Source organism: Typopeltis vanoorti, chromosome 4, assembly GCF_054136105.1.
Source record: "Typopeltis vanoorti isolate ZY-2024b chromosome 4, IOZ_Tvanoo_1.0, whole genome shotgun sequence".
NCBI classification, from domain to species: domain Eukaryota; kingdom Metazoa; phylum Arthropoda; class Arachnida; order Uropygi; family Thelyphonidae; genus Typopeltis; species Typopeltis vanoorti.
Window position 1 is genome coordinate 80,384,102 of NC_143552.1, and position 22,487 is coordinate 80,406,588.

Consider the following 22,487-nt stretch of genomic DNA (forward strand, 5'->3'; position numbering starts at 1 on the left):
TACAGTTCAAAGGGTTTTATAGCACATGAGCCACTTCTAGGAACAGTTTCTGTGATTTAAGCCAGGATCTATGTAGTGCCTTTTTTTTTTTTTTTTTTTTTCAAACAATACTTATAATTATTGCATGGGCACTCCATGGAGTCCCAAGACGAATCATGGTAGACCCAAACTATCAACACAATATCTGTTATACCGCTCCTTGAAACTATTAATAGACAAAGCACTCACAACTGACTCAGGCAACCATTCGATTCATTTACTACTCTCCAAATGAAAAATCTAGTCCTCACACCCTTGCTAAGCACACTCTTACCCAACTTCCAAAAATGACCCCTTATTCAGTCCTGGGGACAGAACAAGAGCTGAAACATTTCCCTTGCATCAATCCTATAAAATCCTTTAAGTAACTTAAATGTTTCTATTATATCCCCCCCCCTTTCATCGATCAACCAACTTTTGCAATCCATAAACCCCTCAATCTATCCTCATAGGGAACATTTCACAGACCACTCACCATCTTGGTCACTGACCTCTGGATTCACTCCACCACCCACTTTCCTCATCCACAAGAAACCCAGATGAGAACATCTGGATTATATCAAGGCTTCATAAAGAGGAATGATAACTCCATTATCTCTGATTGTTAGGATATTGTTCAATAACCAAGTAATCCTGTGAGCTGCCCTGGGCATGTTAGCAATGTGTCCTTTAAACTTCAGCTCTCTAGCTACTGCTACTACCAATACTAGCCCCCCCCCCCCAGATCTCTGACTTCTTCAATTTCCTGGAGTACAATTCCCTCAATTGTAATCTTTTTATCCCAAAATGTATAACTTTATGCTTTTCCACATTAAATTGACATCCATTATGTTTTGCCCATACTGTCATCCCACATAAATCTTCCTGCAAGCTCTCTACATCAATTTGATTAATTATTACTCTACCCCAAACTTTGCATCATCAGCAAACAAATGAATATCTCCCTTCAATTTATTTCCTATATCATTTATGTACAATTTGAATAACAGTGGTCAAAGTACAGAGCCCTGTGCACACCACTAATCACTTGTCTTTTCCTGGATTCTGCTCCTCCATATAATACTTTTTAGTATGTAACCATCCATATCACTATTCATCCTCATTTGTTGCAGTTTGCATAACAGAGTTCCATGTGGTATCCTGTCAAATGCCTTTGCAAAATCCAGCAGTATCAGTGTAACCATTCCCTTTATCCAACTGAGCTGCCACTATTATAAAAAGGTAGTGCGGGATGACGTAACCTTCACAAAGTCATGCTGCTCCTCAGAATATCATATTCTTATCCATCCATTCCTGAATTCTCTTTTTGAACCAATATTTCCAGTGCTTTTATCACCACCTCTGGTGATAAAACATTACATGTTAACATGTAATGAAATACTAATTGCTGAAAGATCTCAGTTAATTTTTTTTTTACCTTCAATAATATACAAATCACCAGACAGGATCATATCTCTCATCCTCAAATGACATTTATCTCTACTCTTTTCTAGTATAAAACATATCACATTGATAGCTTCTTCAGCCTCTAAAAAAATCTCAGCATTCTTTTTTTCCCTTCAAGATGCTATTTTTTTTTACCAAAGTTCAGTTATTAACTCTCTACAAATCCACAATCTCCATCTTTGGAATACTGTTCACATGTTTGGTGTGATGTACTAAAAATTCCCTAAAATTCTTGACTGATAAATTATCTCTCTCCCAATGATTAATTTCAACTGCTAACTTACAGTCTGTTTCAGCAGTATTATTTTTCTACAGGTATGTTCACAGACACCTTCTCACTGAACAGAAATCTATTATTCCTCTGCTTTCCAGTAAACATGTTAAAGAAGGGGTAGCTGCTGCCTGACATCTCTTTATAGAGTCTAACTGTCCAAATGTATAAAACTTGCTTCTCATCTTTCTCTTTTATTTCACCTACCTCTTTTCTATAGAACAGGCTTCTCCAAGAAGTTCTTCCCATTAACTACCTAGTCTTGCCATAAATACTGTCACAATTTCTGCACACCCCTGTGCTGCCCCAAAGAATTGTGCCAGCCCACTTCCATTAGTAGTGCTATGCACAACCAACATTTGCATCAGTAGAGAGAGAGAGAGAAAGACTTGTCTAGCTGTATGGGTTAACGTAGTTGGGAGATTATGAGAACTGTGCAACTATAATAGCACTCCACAAGGTTGGAATGCAGCCAAATGTTATTTTCAACACACCAAAACACTTGGGATCAGTAGGATGCTTGTGCACTGGACTATTAATCATTATAACAATACAGAAGATGTATCTGACCACTAAAGAAGAGGTCGACCATACTGCATTAGGATGCAACAGCTTGTAAGGGATGTGAAGGCATGGCTGTACCGTAATCCTGTGAGAAAGCAGAAAGTGATGTGAGAGATGAATGTTTCACAGAGAACAATGTTACGCATACTAACTGTAATGCATACTATAACCCTCTGCCCCATCTCACCCAAGGTGAGATGGGGCAGAGGATGATAAGATCAAAAGGCACTGCTCTGGCAGTAAGTGAACAACAGATGCAGAGATATCTCCTTCACAGATGAGAAGAATTTCATTGAAGAGTCGTTTATCTGTCAAAACAATTGAGTATATGCCCCCCAGATAGTTGCACAGCGTATGCTGTAGCATCCAGAATTCAGAGAGATCATCATCTCCGCATCAGTGATAGTTTGGTGTGGGGGGTGGTATCCAAGTTGCATTTCTGTGAGAATGGGAAACTCCACCAAGGTGTATCAAGACACTGTGTTGGAACCTGCGGTATGACTTCTGAACAACACCTTGTTTCACAGTAGGCAGTGGACCTTCCAAAAGGACTCAGCCCTTGCACACAAGCGAGTACCATACAACAGTGGTGGGAGGCAAACGTGCCCAACCACATATCACCCTCTGATTGGCCATCAGGGCTTCCTGATGGCCAATCAGAGGCACTGGCCATCAGGCCCCCCCACCAATCTGAATTTGTTGGACTTCAAATTGTGGTTGGAGCTTAAGAGAATAGCCCGCAAGAAACAACCCCCCCCCCAGCATCCCAGCCTGAAGGTGGATTTGGAGCGAGCAGTGGCATCATTTCATTTGGACAGCATGCATGCAACCATCGATATGTGGCATCACAGACTTCAGGCATGTGTAAAGGCAAATGGGGGACATTTTGAACCTTGTGGGCTGCTATATGCATGTTATACATCTGATTTGTATGTTTTGAAAGCTGTAAATGATTTACTGATAGATTAAAAGTTTATGCAGTGTTTAAGCTGTAACAGTATTTATGGCTAGACTGTGTACAACTTTCAGTTTTTCAAGAAAAATGTCAACTGGTTATTTTTTTTAACCTTTGATATATATATGTATATGTTTACACACACACACACACTCAAATTTGTGATTGAACTATTATATATCAGATACTTAGAATCTGAAATACAAAATGTATTACAGCAAATGGACAAGGAAAGAAGAATTCTCCCCACAAAGAACTGTTCAATGCATAACTTTAAGTCTACATATTTTTTTCACTTAAAATTTTTCTGAAACAAAAATGACCGATTTTTTTTTTTTTTTTAATCCGCTATCCCTCTGAAAAAAAATTCTAGATTTCCAATGCATGCCATCATATGCAAGAGAAAAAGATAAGATGAAACATTACAGAACCACTAACAGATATGATGGAATACCAAAGTTCACTACTGCATATGAAACAAGTTGAAAGAATAGTAAAATTCTTCTGGAACACTTGAGGTGATTCACTAACTCAATGTCAGATAGAAAAATAACACTAATTTTAAATGGCACTTTTTTTTTTCCCCTTCCTTCCTTAAGGAACTCATCCACCTGGTGACAAATAATATTTTTTGATTTTAGAGATATGGATTTAAGACAAATCTTAACTTGAGATAATCAAATCTCCCAGAATCTTTTTGAGTAAAATTAGTAATATGTAGCAAATTCAAGTGCTTACCAGAATTGCTCATTTTAAATAACAATAAATATTACATTTGTAGATGATGGCATCTTGCAAGTTTAGTAGTATACTTTGAAAGACAAGTTTCATTATCTGGAAAGGAAATAAAACATTGATGTTTATTCAGAAAATCATCTTCCTTCATAAATACTTTTCAAAACTATCACTAGATTTAAGTTCAAAATTTTACTTTTATATAATATGAGGTATATTAGTACAGAGACTTATAATCCTAACTTCTCATCCTTCTTACAAAAAGAATTTGCAAAATTCTACTATCCAGATTAGAATTTCTCAAAAGCCATCTATCGGGTCAAAAGAGTCATCTTGGAAAGTCCTCTCTATCAAACTGCATATTAAGCTAGTTTACTGTCTCCACACTCATCACAACTGAGCCTCCATACCTCAGTTGGTAATGACATAGCTCTTTGGCCAGAAAGATCTGGATAAAAATTGTCTATAAGAACCTTCATCAAGGCTTTTCAGAGCATATGAATTAGCCAGTCTCATATGGAAACAGAAAGACTTTTCCTTTTCAAAACTCAGGGTTTTCATCCCACAAAAACCTACTAAAGAGCTAGAAAATAAGCAAATAAGACACAACATACCTGCTCCATAAGATTAGTTCCTTGAGCCATAATTCCAATCTACAACAACTCACAGGCAACACACTCTCCTCAGCTGCTACCAAAGCTGTGGAGCTGGAAGAAAATTTTACAGCTCCATCTCTGGCTTTAATTTATCAAAATCCTAATTTAGTTTTTTTGAAATGGTGAGATGAGCAATGATCATACCAAACTGACAAGTGAAAACACTGTTAAAATGCTGACCTGGTTGGCCAAGTGGTTAGTGTATCTGCTCTCCAGCCAAAAGGCTGCGGTTCAAATCCCACCATGGGCATGGATGTTTGTGATTGTCTGTGAAAATACTAGTGGTGGTAGTGGGCAGTAGATGCCGTTGGTGCAGATAATGATAGTTGTGGTTGTAGTTGGTGGATTGAGAGATGGAGAGTTGTAAAGTGGGTGCCCTTCCTCGATGAGTCTTTGGACTCCTTGGAGGTGTCATATAATAATAATAAAATGATGTTTGCATTATAAGCTAAATTAATTCTTATTCCTACTTTCACTAGTTTAGGACAGGTGCCTGTTTCAGTCTCAGCCCAGCATTTCATCAGTCTGCTTCTGTTTCTACAGAGGCAACCTGATGAAAGATCAAAGCAGACTTCCTAGGTTTCTATCATATGCCATTCATTCTCGATGTCATTTGGTTCGGTATTTTTCTATGGTTTCCATTATTGATTAGTTCTTTTGGTATGTCTTCATTTCTCTTTTTATCTGATCTTGTATAACCTGCTGTTCTCATATATTTCACTTCTGCTGCAATAATTCCTTTCTTATTTCTTTCTCTTATTGTCCATGCTTCACTGTTATATAATAATGTTGGTTTTGATAACATATTATATACTCTCAGTCTGCTTTTGTTTGGTAACTATTGCGAGCCTTAATGTTTAGTTTATTATTCCATTTACTTTGGAGAATGCCAGCCTGGTTGGCCGAGTGGTTAGCATATCTGCTCTCCAGCCAAAAGGCTGCGGGTTTGAATCTCACCTAGGCATGGATATTTGTGATTGTCTGTGAAAATACTAGTGGTGGTGGTCAGCAGTAGATGGCATTGGTGTAGATGAAGGTAGTTGTGGTTGGTGGAGTGGTTGAGCTGAGAAGTAGGTACCCTCTCTCGATGAGTACTGGACTCTCTGGAGGTGTTATATAATAATAATAATAATTATTTGTTAATTTTGTTATAAATGTCTAAATCTTCATTGTAACTTAATTTATAGCCCAAATAATTAAAACTGTTGACTTGTTTGATTATATAATGGCTACTATTTTAGTGTGGATGGGCATTTTTCCTTCGAATGCCACAGGGTTTTTTTGAGAGACAAGTTATTGAAGTATTATATTGTTTTATTATTAAACTCAGTTTGTATATTACAGCATTTTGTAGGGTGTCCTCAGTTGTTCCAAATATCACTTGATCATCTGCAAAGAGTAAGGCAATCGACCTTCAGAACAAATGAATTTTTACAGACAAAAATACTAGTGGTGGTGGTGAGCAGTAGATGGCATTGGTGTTTGCAGTAATAGATTTATTTTATATTCATTGTCATTTGATTTTCTTTACTTTAACTTTTTTTTTTTTTTTTTTTTTTTTTTTGGTGGTATTGTTTTATTTCCAATTACCAAATGATGATCTGAATCAATATTATAACCTCTGTAAACTCTTATATAATTTATCAATTTTTCCAGGTTATTATTTATTGGCTATCAAGTAGTAATTATTGAATTTTGATCTCTAGCTGACCAGGTAATTTTATGAGCATCTTTATGTCTAAAATAACTGTTAATTATTCTTAAGTTATCGTAAGATGCAATTTTCTCTGAAATTACCCATCAGATGATACTGATTCATTATTGATTCTTGCATTTATGTTACCTGCTATTAGTATAAAATCATTTGGGTTTATTTATTTATCTAATATATCCAGCAATGACTTATAAGTCTCCACTTTCTTGATCTTCACCATCTACTGGGGAACATGCTCGTATAATTGTCAGGTGACCTACTTTTGTTTTTATTGTGATGAATAAAATTAATTTATTCATCACCTTTGTATATTTTGATTGCAATCTTTTTATACCCATATCACTAATCCTGATCTAGTTCTCTCTTCTGTTCCAACTCTGGAATGTATCTGTATATAATGTTTTTTGTTCCTCTTAATCTGTTTTTTGTTTCAATGATTATTATTATTACATAGTACTTCCAGGGAGTCCAAGGACTCATTGAGGGAGGGCACCTACTCCATAACTCTCTGTCACCACCACTCAACTACATTCATCATCTACACCAATGCCATCTACCACCGACCATCACTACTAGTATTTTTCACAAACATCCATGCTCACGGTGGGATTCAAACCCGCAGCCTTTTGGCTGGAGAGCGGATACGCTAACCACTCGGCCAGCCAGGCCAGCAAAAGTTGATTATTGCTAAATCAACTTTTGCCTTCTTTAGTTCTACATCTGGTTCTTTGTGTATTATACTCAAAACATTCTAGGTAGCAACTGTGATTTTTCCATTTATCCATTTTTGGAAACCACCATCTGATCCTGGATTTTTATCCAAAAGGACTGTCTGATGAAATTTCTTTGGAGACTTTTGAACAATATGATTTATCTCAAGTTGGTTACCAGCCAAAATAAATGAAGTAAGTCTGGTGATATAGTTGCCACCTTGGCCTCTAGATCAGCACTAGGAAAGGCATTTCCTCCAATCCAAATGTTATGGCGATGCTGCCAATACATCAGGGCCTCGTTTGATTAATCCAGGTTGCACCATGTGGAAATGGGGATGACATTTGGTTCAGAGAGGCTATATGTTGCACATTACCAACCTGTTAACAGCTTGTAAATTAACTAATTCCCTTAAAAACTGAACAATTTTCAGTTTCAATTTCAAAACACTTTTTTCAAAATTTTAATTATGCATAGCAGTTTGTTCTTAAGAAAAAGATTGCCTCGAGCAAGTTCTCTTTCAGTGGTACCCTCAAATCTGATTTAATGAATTTTAGAGCTGAAAATAAATGATGGTACACTGGCTTGAGGAGAGGGGGGGGGGAATGCACTCACCAGACATTTCTGAAAAAAAGAAAAGAAAATGTGTATTATTTGAAAACCACTCACTGGTTTATATAAAAAACACAGTAAACAAAAGGAACAGCAAAATGAAAACTACACCATGAAGAGTCAAAGCTTATGTGCTACCCTCATGATTATGATTGATCAAGTTAGTTTGATCATTAAAAGGTACCTGATGCATGACTATAAATAAATTACATAATTACCACAGTAATTAACTTTGATGAAATGAAAGTACAGATATTTCGTACTGAAAATAACAGTACATCATCAGTATGTAGAAACAAGCAAATCAAAGAAATGGGAATACAAAGTGCATACAGCAGTCGATGGTTTACCAGTTAAAAACTGTTGCCATGTGCTAGAAATTAATATCAATAAATAATATTATTAAAAACTATTTTTGATAGTTACATAAAATAAGAATCTTCCAAACTTTTCAGAAAGAGAGAAACATCGTTCCAATTCAGATTTGGCAGATGTAAAAGGGCTTTGCAACTTTCTTTGAAAGGCATTCATATTTTAAATCTGCTTCTATGGAGAAGACGAGTTTCATCCCACCAGATGCTGTGTTTAGTGTCCATACTATGTTATGCCAGACCAGACTTTTGAGGTTTCATGTTATTATTATTATTATTTGACACCTCCAGGGAGTCCAAAGACTCATCGAGAGAGAGAGAGTGTGCCAACACCATCGAACGATTAGTCCCCTTCCAGCTATTAACCACGCTCAAACTTACTTAACTGAGCCATTAGTAACAGAGGCTCTACCAATCAACCAACCTTTGCCGGCTGTTTATTAATTCTTTTTTCCACAGAACGGCCTGTCTGCCCAAAGTATGTCAGATTACATTCACAAGGTATATGGTAAATGCCAGCTAATGATAGAGGTAACAGTTTGTCATTTGTAGATGGCAACAGATGAAAGATTTTGCTGATAGGAAAATATGTGGGAAATAAGGTGATACTTGTTCAAAATTCTACCAACTGATTCAGAGATACCGGAAATATAAGGGACTGGAACCTGTGGTCTGTTGAATTCTGGGGTGTTGGAATATAAGAGTCAATTATCTGCTGGATTTGATGTAACCATTAAATTCCATTAAAGTTTTGATAGTGAGAAGTTCTTGTTGTAAGCTTGAGGGAGAATGGCAGCTTACCATTCTTACCACACTTCTTAAGTGCACAGCCTCCAGTAATTTATCAACCAGTGTTTATCAAAAACCTACCTTTACTGAGATATACATTCATCAAAAGTCTGCTCACCACACCTCTCAAAAAATTGGTGTTATCAGGTCTTTAATTAATAGAGCACATAATGTGTGCTCCTCTCCCTCAAGCTTACAACACGAACTTCTATCAAAACTTTAATGGAATTTAATGGTTACAACCCTAATCAAATCAAGGAGATAATCGACTATGTTCCAACAACTCAGGATACTTCAACAGACTGCAGGTTTCAATCCCTTATATTTCTGGTATCTCTGAACCAATTGATAGAATTTTGAAGACCTATCACCTTATTCCCACATATTTTCCTATCAACAAAATTTCTCATCTGTTGCCATCTACAAAAAGAAAAACTGCCACCTCTATCATTAGCTGGCATTTACCAGATACCTTGTGAATGTAATCTGACATACTTTGGGCAGACAGGCCATTCTGTGGAAAACATAACATAATAAATAAACATTAATATTATATTGAATATATATGAAACCTCAAAGTCAGTTTGGCACAACATAGTATTGACATTAAACACAATATTCGTTGGGATGAAGCTCATCTTCTCCATAGAAGCAGGTTTAAATATAAACACCTTTTCAATGAAAGTTGTGAAGTCCTTTTACATTGGCCAAATCTGAATCAGAATGATTGTTCCTCCCCCCCCCCCCCACCACACACAAAAGTTTGGAAAATTCTTATTTTATGTAACCATCAGAAATAGTTTTTAATAATATTATTTATTAATATTAATTTCCAGCACATGGCAACAGTTTTTAACTGGTAAACCATCAACTGCTGTATGCACTTGTATTTCCATTTCTCTGATTTGCTTGTTTCTACGTACTGATGATGATGTACTATTATTTTCAGTATGAAATATCTGTACTTTCATTTCATTAAAGTTAATTACTATATAATAGTCGTTATCATGTAATTTGTTGTTCAAGTTAGTTTGAGACATAATAGAGCTTTTTATTTATTTATTATTTTACTTTTTTTTTTACTGGCTTCAGGTCCAGCTCCACTCTCCATGCAAAAAAACCTGCTCCTTACTATGCTGCTCATACTCACTCTAAATATACAACCTCCAGAAAGCCAGCCTGGTTGGCTGAGTGGTTAGCGTATCCGCTCTCTAGCCAAGAGGTCGCAGGTTCGAATTCCACAGGGTATGGATGTTTGTAATTGTCCTACTAACCAACTGCCATATGTACTGTGTCCTGGCGCAGTATGATCCCTTGATGTCTTTGTGCCATAAAAAAATATAAAAAGAATAAAAAATACTCTAGAAATGGCTTCTTGTTTCATCCGCTCCCACCACCCTGTGAAAATGGCTTCTGCATTAATATAACACAAAAATCTTCTATCATATAACTTGCATATCAATAGTATCAGTATCACTCCTTTTCCTATCCGCAAGGCTGAAAATAGAGAGAGGGAGGGCAAAGGAAGAATAGTAAACAAAAGTTGAATAGCGATAGTCCAGCACTAAGGTTAATTACACATAGATACAATTCAAAAATTATTTAATTAAGATAGATTAACTATGAATATTTTGATTCACATATCATCATCAGTGTAACACAGAAATTTAAAAAATTAACAATAACGAAGGTATATGGAGAATGAAATCTCTCCTTATATGCAGTCACAAGAGAGTCAGGGTTTAACAAACAGATAAAAACTGATACTATTAAGATCAACTGAAGTTTACATGCATATCATGAAAAAAAAAAAAAGAAGCATGTGTGAAAAAAAAAGTGAAGCATATAATAAAAACTTATTAAGAACTATACTGTTTAATTCTATAATTTGCTAGATTTTTGGTATGCAGAGTTATTATTATTAAGAATTATACTGTTTACTTATAAGTTTTTATCACATGTATATACCTTCATAGACCTTCACTGTTGTTTAATTTCCAACTGTATTACAATGATGATAATCACAATATGCAATCACAAGTACAGCCATTCAGGTCTTGCAGACCATGTTCTGGATACACGCCACAGAATACGGTGGAAGAAAGCTACAGTAATACACCGTAGCAAATACAAATTTGAAAGACTATTTATGGAATCAACCTCAGCCCTAAGAAACTCTCCAAACCTCAACAACTTTGGTTGTATGTGACTGCCCCAAATTTGGGAGGCTTGCATCAGCAGACCTTCAGCCCAATGGCCAAGAACACTTACTTAGCCCGCTAGAGGGCACCATCAGGACTTTTAGAACAATAGCTTCATCTCTTCATTCTCAGTTACTGTGTTGTAGTGCCTACGTGCACGTGCCTTTTTTTGCAAGTTCCTTTTGAAGATGGCAATGTGACGTTGCTGAAATATCGGAAATATTTATTAAAGTGTAATTTAATTTATATTCATATCTATGTTGTTCAATTCCTTAAGTGATTTAATAACACAATATGCAAATTGATTTGTACATAAATCTATCTTAATTAAATAATTTTTCAACTGTGTCTATGCATAACTTGTGCAGAATGATTAATAACACACAGTTATCTCTCAATAAATGAGGAAATTACTATTACATTTTCCTGTCATCCATTCTATGAATGGATGACAGGAAAATTCATGGGGAGAAAGAAAGAGAGGAGAAAAAAAAATATATATATATATATCAGAATATGGCTCTTGAACAGGAGACTTTGAATAGGCCAGAAAGATAGACAAATGAATGGGAATACCAGTTTAATTTGACTTAATGTAAAGTGTTCAACTTTGAGATTCAAAAGATGGAAAATTGTTTATCATATTGATGGTACTATACTGAAAGAGACGGTCAACAGGAAGTTTAAGATCAAAAAACACATTTTAAAGGTGGACTACCCAGTGGATTAATGCAATGGTGAGGGCACTGACCAGAAGAGATAATATTCCATTGTATAAACTACATGAGACAACATCTAGACAGATCTGTGCAAATATGGTCACCTGGATTTCAAAGGGATGAGGAAATTTTAGAAAAAGTACAAAGCGAAATAGCAAAGATAATATCAGAACTTTATGGAGAAAGACAGATATCTATGAGAATAGTGATGTAATATAATCTAAAGAGTCCAGTAGGATGAGTGATTTGATGGAAACATACACATATATATATATATATTAAGAAATGGTTAATTAACACCAGAGAAATTTTCAAAAGGTTGAAACAAAGAGGGAGGAGGAAAAGGACAAGGCTTTAACTGGAAGGTTTTTTCTTTTCTTTTAAGAATAATTAAAAAATATTGTTGAAGAGAAAACAGATGAATGTATGCTAAAGAGTGCCAATGTCAGATTTTACCTTAGAACAAATAATTGAGAAATCATGGGAATACAATATGAATCCATATTTGGTCTTTGGAGCAAGGATTTCCAAAATATTTAACCCTTAATCCACCCACATCACATTACTAATGTACTATAATACAACTCAACAACTTTTCATGAGTGGGATTCACATGGAATCTCACTCATCAAATCATGGAGAGGAAGAGAAAGAAATCACAATACTGATTTCTTTCTCTTCCTCTCCCACTCTTATCATTTCCTGTTTCTCCTATCATATATCTCTTTCCTTTCTGTGTAGTTAGTTATCGGATATTTTTCCAGCCTATCAAAATAGCATTGTGTCCTGTGTAAGACTTCTTTAAGTGTTATTTCTTTCATTAGTTGTTATTTTCCTCGCCTACCATCATTTCTTTCCCATCAACTTGAAATCTCACTTAATATGGGATGCTTTGAGATATTGTACCGCATATACCTGAAGATAACATTACACACACTGAAGGTTATATTGATTAAGGTATAAAAATTTCAGAACTTATGCACTAAACCAAAAATGTTAGGAATGAGATTTTTTCAATCATGGATATCATTAAAAAATAAAATAAAATAAATGCTCAGGTTATACTCTCTATCACTTTTTATATTTTTTTGCAACAATTTAATTCAAAACAGAGAAATGTGACATCATAATTTTTAAAAATATTCTCAAGAATCTCTAGTGCATATACAAAAAATAAATCCATCGAATTTGCATTACTTACTGAAGAAAAGGAATAAAAAAAAATGATTATATTGGCTAAACTAAACCAGAGAAATTCAAATTTAAGAATATAACCAAACTGTTTATATTCTGAACAGTCTAGTAATGCAGTTATGAAACTTTGTATGCATGTCATACTGGAGACTATCTCCAGGGCCGGTTTTATCATTAGACGAACCTAGGCAATCACCTAGGGGCATCAAGGCTTCGGAGCACCAGATTTTGCTACATAGTTCGGGGAAAAATTACAACCTTCGAAAAAAATCAGTAAAACCTTGATTAATAATAAAAAACTGAAATAAGTCAAGCTGTCCTGGTGCTTGCTGATGATCCTATTATTTTTGCCTTTCTTTATTTCTTTCTTTATTATTTTTATAAATATCCACATGTGTAGGTGTACGTGTGCTTGTGTGAGTATGACAAAATATATAGAGAGAGACAATGTATAGGGTGCGCCAAAATTTTCTTTGCCTAAGGGCATCAAATACTCTAGGACCAGCCCTGCCTATCTCAATGATGTAATTTCAATCACCTGGTATGTTATTTTAAAATAACACCTCCAAGGACTCATTGTGGGAGGGCACTCCACACTGCACCACCATCATCTCACTACTTGATTTTCTATCTACACACTATGCCACCAATTACAAATTACTGCTCATTAATGTTATTTTTGATAGTTATTTGTATGTGCTCTCTGACCAAATGTGGAATGGAAAAATCCAAGTTTCTGGGAAGAAAAACACCTGCTACCTCCATATGAAAGTGGTAACTCACCTTCACAGAAAAGAGTCTACATAAAGATGGGCCCTGTATGTACAAGAATCCCATACAAATAACTTTTACACTCAAACTGATCATCATGAAATTTTACATAACATGCCAGCAGAGGTTATCTCAATGATGCATTTCACAACTCTTCTATTTGAGAAAAATAAAATGAATTTATAAGGTAAAAAAAAGTAACATGAGAATTAAGATTCACAGATAAGTTTAAAATGAAATGCACTAAATTTTGAATTTCCCCATGGCTTTATTTTTTAAGTCTTTTTAATTTGACTAATTTTAATTTAAATTGTTAATTTTACATGAAGTGCAAGAAAACAATTTTCAGACTATACCACAAATTTTTCATATGCTTGAGCCCAATTTTTTTTTTTTTAATATAGACACATAAATATGGAATTTAAGTATTGTCTTAAAAAATTAAGGAATAGCAATAAACTTTTCAAAATAATGAAAAAAATAATAAAACTTGCGCTTGTATTACTATTTTATGATTTAAATCTGATCTCCAGCTCACTTCTTCATAACTCATGAGATGAGAAAACACTAATAAGAACAACATGTTTTGGGCGGACGACTGCACCACCTGTAGCGGTTTTTTTTTTTTTTCTTTTTCCAACCGAGATGTTCTACAGCTGAGGCACGATGCACTGTTTTAAGATGTCAGTCACTGTGGCTCAACAAACACAACTAGTAAAAAATAGCTATCTAACTGATTTTGATGAACGAAGAGCAGCTAAAATCTGCTAAAGTAACTTTTAAAGACAAGTAGTTTAAAAATTAGCTCAAAAGATATGCTTAATAGGTTTTCAATGCGTTGGAATAAGACAGGTATTGTACGTTAAAAAAGATAATAAGCTTTTATAATTTACAAGAAAATCGGGTTATTCCCTTCAAAATATTTTATTCCTACCTCTGCGTCAACGTTTTCTGACATTCAACAAGTAGAAATCTATCCGCTGGATGTTTAAGAAGAGCGATACGCATCAAGTAACATCGGACGAGGATTTGCATTCGCACCATTAATGTTAAGATACACTGAATCACAACAACCAACCGGAAAAGACGAATGCCAAATTCATTGATTCAAGTTTCTGACGTTCACAACATGTGTATTGTTAGCAAACATCACTAGATTGGTAGCACCATCAGAGACCTCTATTTTTTTAAAAGTTGTTTCATTTCTTTTTGTTAAGTTTTTGGTGTTTGACAGCGGTAAAAAAATGTATGCGCTGGATTATTCGGTATATATAGAAAGTATTTTACCTTCGGTATAATAAATGTTAAAGATGCCAAGCTATTTTAAACCTGGTTTTACTCCATTTCCCAAGTAAGCAAACAGACAAACAAGTCAAGTTTGCGCTTGCAATGTTGCAAGTCTAGCTGACCCTGCTCGTAGTGCAAGACCAAGGCAACTCATGGTAAAAGTAGAATAAGCTCTGATCACTAATCTTAATATTTACCCTTAATGCAAAGCACATCTCCTGGAGGAGATGTATGATGGTTTGTATTAAAGGCAAGGGGCCACTACCCAGACCAGTTTCGACCTTCATTGAGGTCTCATCAGTGGGAGCCAGCTAAAAATGCCAAGATTTTAGTAATACAGAGCTTATAAGTATTTTACCAAAACAAGTTACCATAAGGTGTTTTAACCTTATTAAATAAAAATCTCAGGAGGAGATATAAATGTAGAAATAAAGAACAATAAAGGTCGAAACCGGTCTGGGTAGTGGCCCCCTTGTCTTTAATAGAAAGCATCATACATCTCCTCCAGGCGATGTGCTTTGCGTTAAGGGTAAATATTAAGATTAGTGATCAGAGCTTATTCTACTTTTACCATAAGTTGCCTTGGTCTTACACTACGTGCAGGGTCATCTAGACTTGCAACACTTGCAGGCGCAAACTTGACTTGTTTGACTGTTTGCTTACTTGGGAAATGGAGTAAAACCAGGTTTAAAAAAAAAATATATATATATAACTCCCATATCACATACTTGACTCATCCCTATAAGTTTAACATGTTGTCTCTCACCGTTTCATTCAAGTTAAAGTTCTGGATCAATATAGTCCGTATTAAATTGAAATTTAATATCCCTTGTTAGAATATATTATCTCCGCAGTTTCTTTGCAGCTTTTCATGTAACTGATGTATGCAATATGTGGCATTTTGCAAAACGTTAAGCAAGTTTGAGGCCTGTTAATAGTTGGAAGGTTACAAATGTTATCATGATTGATAACATTTGTAACTGCTAAGAAATCTTTCTCTCTCATTCTCTCTGTATACACATTTGTAATTTTTATGAAGTATCTTCCTGACTCTCTCTTATTCAACTTCTATTTGTGTTCACCTCTATGAATTTTTGCAAATCTGCTTGTCTATCTCACTGAATAAACGGTGCATGATGCCTTTTTTTTCTTTTCACGATCTGTTTGATTTCGAGGATCCATTAATAAGAATAAAAGTCATATCTTCATGTCCAGTATTATCTAAAATTTTGCTAACTTGCCCTATCATGTGTTTTATGTATAAGTGTTTGTCAGTGTGTGGCTTCCCATTTTCTCTAGTCTGATCAAGATCATTGCTTGAATATAATATAATGAAAGTTTTTTATATCATTTGCCAGCAAAGGTTGGTCGATTGGTAGAGCCTCTGCTACTAATGGCTTACGCAAAAAAGTCAAGTTTGAGCCCGGTTAGTAGTTGGAAGGAGAAAAATTGTTCGATGCTGTCTGCACACTCTCCCTTGATGAGTCTTTGGACTCCCTGGAGGGGTCACATAATAATAATAATAATAATAATAATAATAATTTAGTGGCATGTGCAGTCTTTCTTCCAGTGCGTATAATGCCTCTCTTCTGTTCGCGGACAATGGCGTGTCTTCTTTTTCTTAGGTAGGCAGGTAATCTCTCCCCCCCCACACACACACACATACGCCTTTTTTTTTTTTTTTCGTGTATACCATAAGCTGACTTGTTTTGTTTAATAACAGGAACTAAGAGCATAGTTTTCCCTCAAAATCTGTTATATTCAAACTCTAATATAAATTTAACTTGCAACTGGCGATTGTATTATTTGAATGCAGTTCTTCATACATTCCTTTCCAATTACGAAATTATTATTATTATTATTATTATTATTATTATTATTATTATTATTATTATTATTATTATTATTATTATTATTATTCCTCCATGGAATCAAAGATTCATCGTGAAGGTCCCACTGTCATCCACACACACAGCTTATCATACTGTAATTTAACTGTATTCACTGTCTCTGCCCTCGCAACATTTTCAAGCTATGCACTCCAATGATTCACCCCTCCTTCCCTCTTATTCATATACATGCTTATATAGCTTCCAGAAATAGCCTCTTGTTCTCTCTCACTGTATCCACTCATTCTATGAAAAATATGATCCACATATCCTCCCGCGATGAGTCTTCTGACTCCTTGGAGGTGTCAAGAATAATAAAAACACATTAACTGGTAATAATCCCTTACCAACTTATATGTCTCGATCGTGTTTTTCCCCTCTTCCTTCTATCCATTAGATACCACAAATTTCATTCCCTCAATCTGTTTTTATTCTGAACATTCCAGATATGATTGATATCTCCTAAATCAATCGTTTCTGGACCTTTTGCAACATGTCTCTATCCATTTTATCCATTTAAAAACCAGATGACCAAATCTGTTTATGCAATCCTTATGTGATCTGATCAAAGCCACATACAATGAAATCATGTCAATATCCTCTGCATCATTGCATAATCCACTGTGCTACCATCACAAATTTATCAAAATGTACTCAAAATTTCATGTATCTCTCCATCATCCACCATCAGCAAACAACTGCATATCACTATTCAAGCTTTTCCAAATATCATTCGCAAATTAAACAGCAATTGCCCCAAAACAGATCACAGGGCATACTACTAATATCACTGGAATATCACTCCCTTTACACAGTGTTCTGATACATATCAGACAGCCAATCTCCAATCCTCCTCCACACTATCTACCAACCTCATCCATTCCTACATGATTACCAGCTAGTCAAATGGAAATCTATATACTACTGTCAATCATCTCCCCCTTGTGAAATGCTTTTGTCACCTTGTTATAATAAGTAACTAGATTGCTAAAACACGATCTTTCTATAGCAAACCGAAGCTGTCCATTAAAGAGAATACTGCTGGTGCCAAAGCAGTTCTGAATCTTGTTCCTCACTATTCTTTCTAACATTTTGGTCACAACTCCAGACAGCACAGACCTATAATTTGAAGCCCTAGTCTTATCCTCCCTTATGAAGCAGAACAATTTTGCTCTCATATCGCTTCTTTGGAATTTGGCCCAATCGTAGGCTCATGCTGAAAAGTTCATCAAAGCTGCTGTTAACTGCCTAGAACATTCCTGCCAATACACTTGATGATATACCATCATGTTCTACAGCCTCTAACAACAAGTTTATCCCATTCCTCATATACCTCCTGCTCACCCACCATCAGTGGTTCCTTTTCGCTTAGTGATACACACATAGTCAGGATGTTATCTTCATGTCAGTTCCTACTGCCTTCAAGATTTGTATGATGCTACATTTGCGAGGAAGAAATACTTTCATGAATTGCTAATTTAACACCTCAACTATATCCTCCTGAGTAGTAGTTATTATTATTATTATTAAAATATTTAAGGTGAAACAATTATGCCACTACACAGTCATGTTAAAACACTACTACAGCCCAACATATAGAGTAATCAGAACAACATATCAAATAACAAGACCACAGTCAACAAACTACATAACATATAAGTACAACAATCAATACAGCAAAGCCACCCGAAACTTCTACGTACCTGACATGATAAACAAACTGCCGTTCGACAACAGAAACCTAGGAACATACAGAGAGCTGAAACAGGCACTATATAAATATTATAGCGAGAACGAAAATTAGAACAATTCCTGTTTCTCTCTCCCCCACCACACATACACTCACACACAAACCTACGACAAACCCCCCTCTCAAAAAACTACCACTACAAGACTACCACTACATGTCTAAATCCAACCCTATTTTCACAAAAAAAAAAAAAAAAAGTTAAACTGTAATAGCAGTCGAAGTCTTTCAAGCACGTACCAACAAACAGTAAAATCAACACCTGGCTTGTGACCACTATAGGAACACAACCATGAAACCACCACCCTCTGTCATCTATTATCTTCCTCAGATAAGCTCTACTAAGCTTCGAGGAAGAAAATTACTAACTTGCAAGTATCTGTTATACACACTTGTAATGCGTTATAAATATTATATACATATAATTACTACAGCAACTATGTATGCAATTCATCTGAGACAAAAAAAATAAAATAAAAAAAAATAAAAAAAATAAAAAATTCTGTATAATCCTTATTGTAAATACTGTAAATATTATTATTGTATGTAACTTATACTGAGACATAATAAAAAAAAAAAAAAAAAAAAAAATTATTATTATTATTATTATTATTATTATTATTATTATTATTATTACGGGCGACTCCAGGGAGTCCTTAGACGCATCGAGGGAGGCCCTAAACATCATGTCCACATAACTATACGACATTCTCACCGTATCTATTATACCTTGCCTTGAACTCACTCACCGGCATAGCACCCACAACAGACTCTGGCAGCTTTCTCCACTCATTCACCACTCTAAAAGTAAAAAATCCAGCTCTAACACCTTTACTAACCACACTCTTGCCCAGCTTCCATGGATGTCCCCTAGTCCTCCCATCACCAGTCCTGTTCTCAAAAATATCCTCTGAATCAATCCTATAGAAACCCTTCAGCAATTGGAAAGTCTCAATCATATCTCCCCTTTTCCAACTATTAACCAATTTCGGCAACCCACAAATCTTCAACCTGTTCCCATAAGGTTCATTCCATAGACCTGCTATCATCTTGGTCACTCACCTCTTGATCCTCTCTACTTCCTTCCCATCAAGAAGGAACCTAGGTGACCAAATCTGGGCACAGTAGTCGAGATGAGGTCTTATTAAGGCTCGGTACAGAGGGTACAATAACTTACTTGTCTCTGCTCGTCAAGGTATTTTTCAACAACCAAGTGAGTTGATGATCTGATTTCGCTACTTTTGCAATGTGCCCCCCTAAACTTCATCTCTCTATCCACCAACACTCCCAAGTCTCTGGACTCATCAATCTCCTGGAGTACAGTTCCACCAATGTGGTATACTGCTGCTAATCGTTTCACCCCAAAATGCATAACCTTACATTTTGTCACATTAAATTGACATCCATTCTCCTTAGCCCAGAACTCCAATCTATCGAAGTCGTCCTGCAAGATTTTGACATCTGCATTCACTATTGCCCTACCCAACTTTGCATCATCAGTAAACAAATGAACTGTTCTCTTAGATCCTTCCCTATATCGTTAATGAACAAATTAAACAGCAGTGGTCCAAGAACAGAACCCTGCAGCACTCCACTAGTCACACATCTTTTGGACTCTACTCCTGAATGAACTACTCTTTGATATATCTCTATCAACCACCCACCTATCCATCTCGCCAACCGATATCCATTCCCATATGTTGTAGTTTACGGATTAGAATTCCATGTGATATCCTGTCAAATGCCTTTGCCAGGTCCAGCAGTATCACTGTAAACCCATTACCCTAATCCAGTTCAGCCGTCACTGTCTTATAAAACTTGAGCAAGTTACTGAGGCATGATCTACCCTTCGCAAAGCCATGCTGTCCCTTGTACAGTATCTCATTTTCATCAATCCAGTCCTGTATTTTTCCCTTGACTACTTTCTCCAAGACCTTGACAACGACTCCTGATATGCTGATAGGTCGGTTATTTGCAACCGTAGTCTTGGATCCTCCGAATGCAGTGGAATTATTTTCTCCTCTTTCCACAGCTTCGGGACTAAACCAGACCCAAGACTCAGATTAAACAACATGGTCAAGGGCACTGATAATTCTTTAGCCGCTTCACGCAAGGCCTATGCCGGTATACCATCCAATCCCACAGATGTATTCACATTAACACATTAAGGTTCTGTAATAGACTATTCACCTCCACTTCATTCATCACAATTCCCGTATAAACTAAGTTCCTTCATTTTTTCAATGTCGCCACCTGGATATTATACTTTTACAAAGTGCTCGCTCAGTAACTCCACTATATCGACTGATTCAGTGACCTCCTTACCATTGTCATTCCTTAAAATCATTTTGCCGTGTACAGATTTTTCTTGCTTGTAGCATATTGAAAGAACTGTTTGGGATTCTCTTTAGCTTGCATAGCTAGTTTCCTTTCATAATCCGCTTTTGCTTTTTTTTTACCACACTCGTTACCCTTCTGGACTGCACTTTATACCGTTCGTGTCCCTGCAGGTCACCTCTTTCTTTAAATTTCCTCCGCAGTTGTTTCTTTGTTTGCAGCTCAAGATTTATGGTGTTATTCATCCATTTAATCTCTACTTGTAAATGGGGGTCTTAAATTCATGTACACTAATGCTAGGAGTATTAGGAACAAGAAGGAAGAGTTTTTGGCCATGGTTGGCACTTCCAGACCACAGGTTATAGGTATTAGTGAAACATGGCTGACTGTAGATGATATAACTAGTGGGATTGAATGTGATGGGTATAGTGTGTTCAGGAATGACAGAGAGAATAAAATGGGGGGAAGAGTATTGTTGATGATAGCTGATGAGCTCCAGCCAAGGAGAATAGAAGTTGAATGGCAGGATAGAGAAAAGAGCACATTTGAGGCCATTTGGTGTGAGATTGTGGCTAGCAGAACTAAATATACAATTGGGTGCTGCTATAGACCAGGTGATGGAAAAGATGGTGGTGACAGTATGCACAAGCAAATAGAAGAAATGGGAGGAAGGAGGGTGATTATTATGGGAGATTTCAACTATGGTCGCATTGATTGGAGTGAGGAGAGGACACACGGGAGGAAGGAACTGGATTTTATGCGGCTATTAAGGGATAACTATCTGCGACAGCATGTAATGGAAAATACTAGGGGTCAGAGAGTGCTTGACCTAGTAATTACATCTGAGGATTTGGCTGTAACAAATATGACCACATTGCCACCAATCGGTGAGAGTGATCATAGGGTCTTAACTTGGGAGGTGGATAAAGGTGTAAAATTTTCAATTAAGACAGGGTACATGTGGAATTATCGGGCTGGAAAGTATGACAAGCTTAGGAGTTTGATTGTTTCAGTGCCATGGCATGTACAACTGCAAGGACTAGAAGTTGATAGTGCATGGGAGGTAGTTAAGAAGTGCTTGCATGAAGCAATGGCTGACTGTATACCTAGAGTCCGAATAATAAATCAAGCAGGGGTTAAATGGATGAATAACACCATTAAGCTTGAGCTGCAAAAAAAGAAACAACTATGGAGGGAATTTAAGGAGAAGGGTGACCGGCAGGCACATGAACGGTATAAAGCACAGGCCAGAAGGGTGACGAGTGTGGTAAGAAAAGCAAAAAAAGATTACGAAAGAACATTGGCCATGCAGGCTAAAGAGAATCCTAAACAGTTTTTTAGATATATAGCAAGTAAAAGGAAAAATGTACATGGCAGATTGATTTTAAAGAATGCCGATGGTAGGGAGGTAACTGAATCAGTTGAGATAGTTGAGTTACTGAGTGAGCACTTTGCAAAAGTATATCATCCAGGTGGTGA

The 22,487-nt window shown here is 36.0% G+C and overlaps 1 protein-coding gene across 1 annotated transcript in view; it reads right to left on the reverse strand.

Moving 5' to 3' along the window:
* Positions 1–14,813, reverse strand: part of LOC150107442 (zinc finger C2HC domain-containing protein 1A-like) — a 137,466-nt gene extending 122,653 nt beyond the window's left edge. The window contains exons 1-2 of the mRNA XM_090392098.1: positions 14,683–14,813; positions 4,014–4,109 (exon numbers count right to left, since the gene is read on the reverse strand). Of these exons, the coding sequence (XP_090248224.1) occupies positions 4,014–4,026 (13 nt within the window). The 5' untranslated portion in view covers positions 4,027–4,109; positions 14,683–14,813. The remainder of the gene's footprint in view (positions 1–4,013; positions 4,110–14,682) is intronic.
* Between the last annotated feature and the right edge of the window lie 7,674 nt (positions 14,814–22,487).